The sequence below is a fragment of the Zootoca vivipara genome, chromosome Z1 (genome assembly GCF_965207765.1).
Source record: "Zootoca vivipara chromosome Z1, rZooViv2.hap1.1, whole genome shotgun sequence".
Taxonomy (NCBI): domain Eukaryota; kingdom Metazoa; phylum Chordata; class Lepidosauria; order Squamata; family Lacertidae; genus Zootoca; species Zootoca vivipara.
In genome coordinates this window covers 75,309,913-75,318,268 of record NC_142583.1, presented here as the reverse complement: position 1 = coordinate 75,318,268, position 8,356 = coordinate 75,309,913, and the positions used below count along the sequence as shown (strand labels likewise).

The window sequence follows — 8,356 nt, the reverse complement described above, 5'->3', positions numbered from 1 at the left end:
ACTAGAGGGAGGGTGACTACCGGTATCTCTCCAGAGGGGAAGGCCACAAAGGGCGCCCCATATGCTGGTTAAGGAATGCTCCTCTCCTCCAAAGCAGACCCGATCCAGGCCAGGCGGCTCAATAAAGCTGCTGGAGAGAGGCGGGGGTGGGGGTGGGGGTGGGGGTGGGAGGCGAAGAGACAATGCCAAAACTCAGGGGGCTCCTTGAGCAGAGACACTTGCGGCAGCTTAAGACAATTGCCAGAGATGAGCCCCGAAGGGGGAGGCAGGGTCCTCTATCGCCCACCCCAGCTGCCCTTCTTGTATCTACATCCAGTTTGGCAGGGGGCGGTGGAAGGGTCTGGAAGGAGCGGGGACCACCGCGGAGCACACATACCGGGAGCTGGAGAGGCCAGGCCCAGCGTGATAAGCCGAGAAGGGGCCAGCCCGGAAGGCGCTGCTTCACGGCCGAAGCTGTCCTCGGCTAGCGGAGCCGGAGAAGCTGTTGGGTCAGGGCCCTGGCGCAGGCCTACGCCGCCTAACCGCTCCCGCGACGCCTCTTTGCTCCCGGGATCGGGGCCGCCAGCTCAGCGGTGGAGCCGAGGGAGGCCCCAGGCAGGCCTGCGAGCAAAGGCAGAGCCGCCGGGCGGTGGCCGCTTCTGCAAGGCGGCCGGAGAAGCGGGGACCCCCTCCCCTCCCCGCGTCCCCCCCCTACTCGCTCCCCCCTCTGAAACTTTGCTAACACTTCCGCGCTGGCTCCTCCTACCCGGGTGCCCAATTGATGGCCCTGCCTGTGCGTCTTTAAGGCTGGAGCGCCCGGGCGGACTTGGCTAGGACTGAACGGGCTCACCGGCGGCCAGAGGCAAGGAAGACCCGACGGGACGCCCCCTCCCCAAGCCGCGCCGGGCGAGGCCAGGCAGGGGGATGGGCCGGGGGGGCTCTTGTGCGGCGCCGCTCTACTCTTAGGCTCGGATCCAGCGGGCAGCGGGGCGGGGGGGGGGAGAGAAGAGGAGCTTCCGCGCTCAAAGCTGGAGGGGGCGGCTCAGAACGGCTGGCGCGCAGAGATAACAACGCCGGGGGATCTACAGCAGCAGCACCATGACCCCAAGGGGGTGCTGAGCCCCATCCCTGCTCCAGGAGAAGCTGGGGGGCTCCCTCCCCCTCCCTCCCGCCTCCCTCCCGCGGGCCATGACCTCCGCTAAGGAAGGGAAGGCGGCCCCCGCGCTGCCGCAGCCGGCCACCGAGGAGCGGCGCCGGAGCCCGTTGGACCAGCTGCCGCCGCCCGCCAACTCCAACAAGCCGCTGACCCCCTTCAGCATCGAGGACATCCTCAGCAAGCCCTCCGCGCGCAAAGCCCCCGCCGCCCGCCTGCTGGACAAGGTCGCCGGCTCGGCCGGACCTCCCCGCAACGGCGTGCCCGCTCCCGCTTCTCCGCTCTGCGCCCTCGAGGAGCTGGCCAGCAAGACCTTCAAGGGGCTCGAGGTGAACGTGCTTCAGGCGGCCGAAGGTAAGGGTCCGGCGCGGGGCTAGCGGGAGAGGAGGGCCGCGCTTGCCTGTTCCGCTCCGAGGGGTGACCTCCTCGGTAGCTCTCGGCCAAGGGGCTTTGGCAGGCTCGGTAATGAGGTGGCACCCGGGGGCCACCTTCCCACAAACGCTGCTGGAGGGACTGTTGAACTGCGAAGCGGAGGGAGCGGCGGCCCTGCCCTTCCCGTCCGGAGATTTATCGGGCAAAGCGAAGGGCGAGGTTCGGACCCTCCTTCGCGGTTTGGAAAGCCCAGGAGCCCCCTCCGGGGCTGGCGGGTGTCCCAAGGAGCCGCCGTGGCCCCCACTTTCCCGAGAAAAGCGCGGAGCTCCCGGAGGCGAGGAAGAGACTCATCCGCCGCTTTCCTTCGGATATCCTGATGCGGAGGTCTAGCGGCGTCCGAGGCCAAGGGCTTGTCCGCCCAGCCCTCTTTCCACAAGGTCCCCCAAACGCCAACGCCGCTTCCTCCCCTTTGGCCTTTCTAATCATTTTTTTCCTGCCCCGCAAGAATCCGCAGCCGGTTAAGTCAATATTATGTCAGCGGTCTGGATTTGTTTATCTGTCCCGCTGGCTCCACTTGACGGGCAGAGTCAGTCCAGACCGCGAACCGACACACAAACCGCCTGCGCTCTGAGGACAGCAAATGGCTGCCGCGTTGGGTCTTTCAAAACTAGACCGTTTTCTCTCTTTCGGTCCCGCCCGACGAGAAAGAAAAATGCCACCGGCCTAAACGGCGCGAATTCGTTTCTGGCGGGTGCTAAAGTCCGCGGCGGCGGCTGGGTTCGTTTACCGCGCGCTATAATTTCTCCTTGCTGGGTTTCACACGCCTGCGATTGAATTCTGCCTTCTGCTTCTGTAAAGTGACCCCCCTCCGGCCCCTGCAACACACAGAGAGACACACTATCTAGTCAAATTAGCCGAAGGATGAACGCCGAAAAAGGGCCCCAATAGAAAGGGAAACGCGCTAGTTTGTTCGGGGCCGTTTGCTCCGATGTCCAGGAGAGAAATCCGGGAGTCGAGCCGGTTGGAGAACGACCGGATAATCGAAGTGGGCACGGCCCTGCCCGGACCCCCATCTCACAAAAAAAAAAAAAATCCGCCATTTAACATCCGGCTCCTCAAAAGATTTCGCCACCCCTTTTAAAAAATGTTACTGAGAGTGAGAGAGAACATTTCGCCTCCACTTCTCCGGGGAGTTGGACCTTCCAGTTGTCGCCGCGGCTAGAAACCTTTCAGGCCGAGCAAACAATTTTCCGCCGGTGCCCCGAATTCAGGAAGGTTGTTCCTTGCTGAGCCACGCTTCCGAATAGTCAGCCCCCCCCCCAATTGTTTCCTGGGCGAAAAGCGAGTGAAGGCCCCGGTCTCTCCTCAACGCTTCTCAAAGGTACCCAAAGAGCCACTTGGAGAGGCGCAATCGGACATTATATTAATTAGTTCAAATTAATTATATTAAATCATATTCTTTATATTTTACAATTTCCCGTATTTCTTGTGTGGATAGTTACAGGCAGGTAGCCGTGTTGGTCTGACGTAGTCGAAACAAAAAATAAAAAAATTTCCTTCCAGTAGCAGCTTAGAGACCAACGAAGTTTGTCATTGGGATGAGCTTTCGTGTGCATGCACACTTCTTTAGATACTCCTCGTCAAGTACTCCTCCTTCGGATATTCCTCGTCAGTCTTTCAGCTTAAATTGCTTGCAACTCTCCAAAACCATGTTTCAACTTAATATAAATATGAGCGAGCATGCTTCAGACGACTCTCTCCCCGCACCAAAATGGGTAATATTTGAGTTCCTCTAGTTTTTCCAAAGAGCCCGTGAAACTCTCTTTTCCCCTGCGTTGTGAAATTAGCCGGGCCTCACCAGGTCCCGTTCAGCGCCCTTCGGGCAAAATTCTGACTAGCCAAGGGCGAGGGAGGCGGCGGGTGTTTTCCTTCTAATCGTGAAACAACAAAGATTAGGAAAGCGTCGTTTGTGAATGGTGGGGTGGAAAGTGGGACAGAAAGAGAATTTAATCCCATTTCAAATCCAGGCTTGTTGCTATTTTTTTCCAGGGCACTTTCAAACTTTCAGTTTAATACGTTCTTGCATTTTCCACAGCTGAAGTGGAAATCATGCGCAGGAACAGAATCTCAATAAATTAAATTGAAATTAAATTCCGGCGCATGGAAATGCATTTACTTTCTCTTTCTGTCCCACTTTCCATCCTACCATTCACAAGTGACGCTTTTCTAAGGTATTCGCAGGACGCTCAAACAGTTCACTTGCACAAATTCGGATTTCAGACCTGGGAAAGGGAAAATTGAGCAGCATATGCGAAAATAGCCACAGAGGAAAGCGGGATTTGAGAGCGCTTAGTGTCAAATGGCTATTAGTTTGGATGAGCCCATCCTGAAGAGAAGGGCCCGATCCTGTGGATTCACTCAAACGGATTAATTCTGTGAGGGGTCACAGGGTTTCCTGGAGGCGTCGGGCTTCTCTGCTGTGGGCTGAATCGTTTTAATTCTAGACTAGGCCGTCGCGCGGGCTCAACCGCCGCCTGCTCTCGGGCAGGTCCCTGGTCTAGTCACTCCCCGGCTCGTCCTTAAGACTTCTTGTCCTCTGGCGGTGGTCAGGGGGGCGGCCAGGGTTGCCCCGCCAGCAGCTGAGGTCAAGGGTCCCGCCCGCCCTTCAGAACAGCCATTTGGTTTCGTGACTGCCTCTTGCGCGCCTTTCTTAGAGGTGGAAAGGAGAAATGGGAAAATAGAACCAGGAGACCTTCGCTCTCCTTTCCCATCACACAGGACGAAGAAAGAAAATATCACTGCTATGCGGTGGTTGTTGTTGTTTTTATATCGTTATTATTATCATCCCCACCCTGACTTCAGGATAAACCTGTAGCAATTATTCATTGATCTGGAATTTTGTTCCAAATATCAGATTGGTGCCAAACATTAATCTCTATCTCTCTCTCACTCTGCCCCCACGCCAGCCCAGTTCTTTGGGACAAAGGTCGGCGCCTTGACCGCCTTGACTTCGCTGCGCGAGCGAGCAAATGGTCGGCGCTTCGCAGAGTCTGCTTTTCAACAAAATGTTATCAGCGCCTTTGAACAACGGCGGCCGCCCAGCACAGTCCCTCTTTGTGCTACTTCACTCGCCCTTCCGTCCCCACTGGAACTGGGTCCGCCTGACTGAATGGGGAGAGAGAGGGGATGCCGTGGGTTTTCCAAGATGCTCCGTGTCCCGCTAGCAACCCTGGGCTTCCCGCTCCGCGCTTCAGCCTCGGGGCGGGGAGGTTAAGCTATATGTCACCCATCGTTCTCAGGGGAGCCCCCACCCCACTCCCACCGCACCGCACCATCGGGTCTCGCCCTGCGGCCAGTATAACGCTTTCCTGCGCCCAAGGGGAAGAGGTCTCTCCCAACCCAGCAGAAGGCACAGCGAGAGGCCTTCCCAGGCCTCCAGGCAGAGGAAGCAGAGACTCCCGCCGCCCCTTCCAGCCCTGGTGGGGTAGCTCTGGAGTCGCCCCGACGGCTGCAGGTTCTTTGGCGACTCCGTCCAGACTGGGCTAGGGCAGGTGCGGGATGGGGGGCGCTGGCACTAATGCCCAGCGGGGGCAGCTGACCGCGCATCCTTCTCATCTGCCTCCCTCTGCAGGCCGGGACCCGCTGGGCGCTTTCGGGCCGCGGCAGCAGTCGAAGAAGCGTCGGAAGTCGCGCACGGCCTTCACCAACCACCAGATCTACGAGCTGGAGAAGCGCTTCCTCTACCAGAAGTACCTGTCGCCCGCCGACCGGGACCACATCGCGGCGCAGCTGGGCCTCAGCAACGCGCAGGTCATCACCTGGTTTCAGAACCGCCGGGCCAAGCTGAAGCGGGACTTGGAGGAGATGAAGGCCGACGTCGAGTCGCTCAAGAAGCTGCCCCCGGCCGCCCTGGAGAAGCTGGCCAGCATGCCCGAGCTGGAGCCCCAGCCTCAGCCTGCCCGGGCCCGCGGGGGCAGCCTGCCCCGCGCCTCGCCCCCCTCTTCGCCCGGCGCCTCGCTCCGCGCCACGGACCCCTTCTCCGACGGCGAGGACGACGACGACGAGGAGGAGGGCGAGGACGAGGAGATCGACGTGGGGGACTGAGAGCTTCGCGCGGGGCCAGCCCGCTCCCCCAGCATCGAACCAAGGGACGGGGGATTGAACCGTTGGACCCCATAGCCTACCTCCCTCTCTTTCTCCCGCCTCACTGCCAGCAAAGGGGCTTGAGAGGGCGCCCCAGCCCAATAACAGAGCCCCCACTTTCGACGTCCTGCACCCCAATTCCCTGACGCCCCAGGATTCCATTCAACCCGCTTTCCCTCCATCTTTATCCGCCCGCCCCGTCCATTCATCCCTTGCCCCGTCCCCGCCCTGCATGTCGTCCATAGCCTGCACCTCATAACCCCCCCCCCCGTTCCTGGCCGTTCCTGGCCCCAGCTGACCCCACCCCAATATCTCGTCCTCCTTCACTGACGTGGAAGATTTGGTGCAATTTCTCCCCCTAAAAATTCGATTAATTTTATTATTATTATCATTATTTCTCAATCGTCGTTTGGTCCCTGCTGTGATCTCGAGTTCCCCCCGTCCCCGTCCCCTTGCTGTTTGCCTTTCCTCCACGAGTCCAGACTGGGACACCCACCCGGAGGAAACAGGGGACTGTGGGGGTGGGGGTCTTATGGGAAGGCCGCATCTAGCACATTCCAAAAGGGGGCCCCGGCGGCTGGGCCTGGAGCTCTGGTGGCGACTCCGCGAGGAACCAGCCCTCTAGGGAAGGGGGGCTGCCTTTCCTCCCAGTTTGGGGTGGGGGCAGCTCCCCCAGCCTCTCGCGCACCCCCACCCCACCCTCAGTTTCCCGGTTCTCTCGGTCGTGTGTGCGTGTATATATTTTGAATAAAAGGACACACCGGATGCCAGGTTCCAGCAGCTTACGAAGAACTGGGGCGGGTGGTGGTGGGCACTGGTGGAATCCGGGCGGAGAGGGAGCCGGTAGCCTGAGACACAAACTTTCAAGGGAAAGGCCGACTGAGGAACCGGGAACCGGGCAGTCCCGGAGCCAGGCGGCGTCGCGGCCGGAAGGTGGGCGAGGGCGGCGTCGCAGGAGAAGACGGGAGCGTCTCCCCCCACCATCAACCCACGACGGATGGATCTCCTGCGGAGAGGACGCTCCCACGAGTGGAGGGGAGTCGCCTCTGAGAGCCCCCCCCCCAAGTCTGTCTCAAGCACAGGAAGAGGGGCTGGGAACGTGGCCCCCGCAGGGGATTCGCTGCTAAATGGAGGGGCTTCGGGGCTTGGTTGGAACAGGGGTGGAGGTGGTGGTTACAGCCTGGCCCAGCCCTGTAATTGTCAATTTGGGAGGGGTTCCAGAGGGTCATCCAGTCCAACCCCCCGCAATGCAGCAGGAACAGCAGCTATAGCATCCCTGACAGATGGCCGTCCAGCCAACCGAGGAGAGACCGCCACCTTTTTCCGAGGGAGTCATTTCGCCTGACCTTGGGGCTCGTAGTTTCCCGTTGCTTCTGGTTTAGGAATGGTTTCAACGGGGAGTCGGGGGCGGGGCGGGGGGCAAGGCAGGCGGCACAGAAGGTTCCAATGTTCCGAACTAAAAACAAGACCGAGAGGATCGGCTTCTATAGCAACGTAGCCAAGCGCGCCTGCCCATGTGCAGAGAGCAGTCCTCCCTCCGCTCGCTTCCAGAAAAATCCGGCATCCCTTCCCAGCGTTAACCGACGGCAGAGGGAGGGCCGCTCTCTGAGCAGCAGCCGGGCTGGGGGGTTGCCCCTCCCCCACCCACCCCACCGCCATCCATCCATCTCCCGCCGCCGCCCCCTCTCCTCCTCCTCCTCCTCCACGCCGTGCCTGCGCCCCGTACGATTCAATTAGGCGCTGGGAGCCGGCCCTGCCATCTGGTTTGTGAATTCGCCCTGCTGATGGATTGGAGCCCCCGCCCCGCCTGTCGAGGGGAGGCCAGGCCAGGCCAGCAGAGCAATTGATAAGGGTGGGGGGGTTGGCGATGAATGAACCCCCACCCACCCCCGGCCTTTTGGAGAGGAATGGGGGGGATTCGTTCCGGAGGGGAGGGCGTCGAGCGAGGGGACACCCCGGCTCAGCCGCCCCCTCCTTCCCTAGCGCCGCAGACAGCGCCTTTTATGAGCGGGACGTGCCTCGGCCACCGCGGGAGGGGGCGGGGAGAGGGGGGGCGGGAGGAAGCCCCGCCTCCGCCGTCGGGACTGGCCCCTCCCCCTTCTCCCTCGACACGTGGTCAGTTGCTCTGCCGCTGCGAAGGGTCCCTCTTCTCCTCGGAAGGGCGCCTTCACTTTTGTGGGGGGGGGATGCACTTTGGGAGGAGGCGGCGGCGAGGAGAGAGAGAGTGCCGTCGAACAAGGTCGCCGTCTGCAAGGTGCGAGAGAGACCCACCGCGAACACGGAGGGAAGCCCTGGGGCTGGGTGAGGGGCGAAGGGAGAGTCCCCATCACAGGGATGGGGGGCAGAAACAGACCCTTGGCAAGGGCGGGCGGACGGCACCCCTTTCAATGGGGTGAGTGCACACACACACACACACACACACACAGAGATCGCTAGCAGGAAAGCGTCACGTGTGCACCCGCGCCCCCGTGATGCGGCCGTCGCCGCCGCCCTCCTCGCGGGGCTGCCAGGATCTCTCGCGGGAGAAGAAGCCGAGCTCCTCCGTCCGTCCGACGAGCGGCTGCTTTCCTCGCGCAGGGTCGGGAGGAAGGTCCTTTGCGGCCAGCGGCCGGCCAAGAAGGGGTTAAGGCCCTCCGAGTGGTACGTAGCTAGAGAAGACGCCTCCACGCCACGCCTCCGGGGAGGGAGGAAGTGACGTTGTTGGGCTTC

At 61.0% G+C, this 8,356-nt stretch overlaps 1 protein-coding gene across 1 annotated transcript; it reads left to right on the top strand.

Moving 5' to 3' along the window:
* The first annotated feature begins 1,139 nt into the window (after positions 1-1,139).
* Positions 1,140-6,405, top strand: LBX2 (ladybird homeobox 2). Its single transcript, XM_035134577.3, has 2 exons — positions 1,140-1,486; positions 5,136-6,405. Exons 1-2 carry the CDS (start codon positions 1,168-1,170, stop codon positions 5,606-5,608), a joined length of 792 nt encoding a protein of 263 aa, XP_034990468.1. The 5' UTR covers positions 1,140-1,167; the 3' UTR covers positions 5,609-6,405.
* The last annotated feature ends 1,951 nt before the right edge of the window (positions 6,406-8,356 follow it).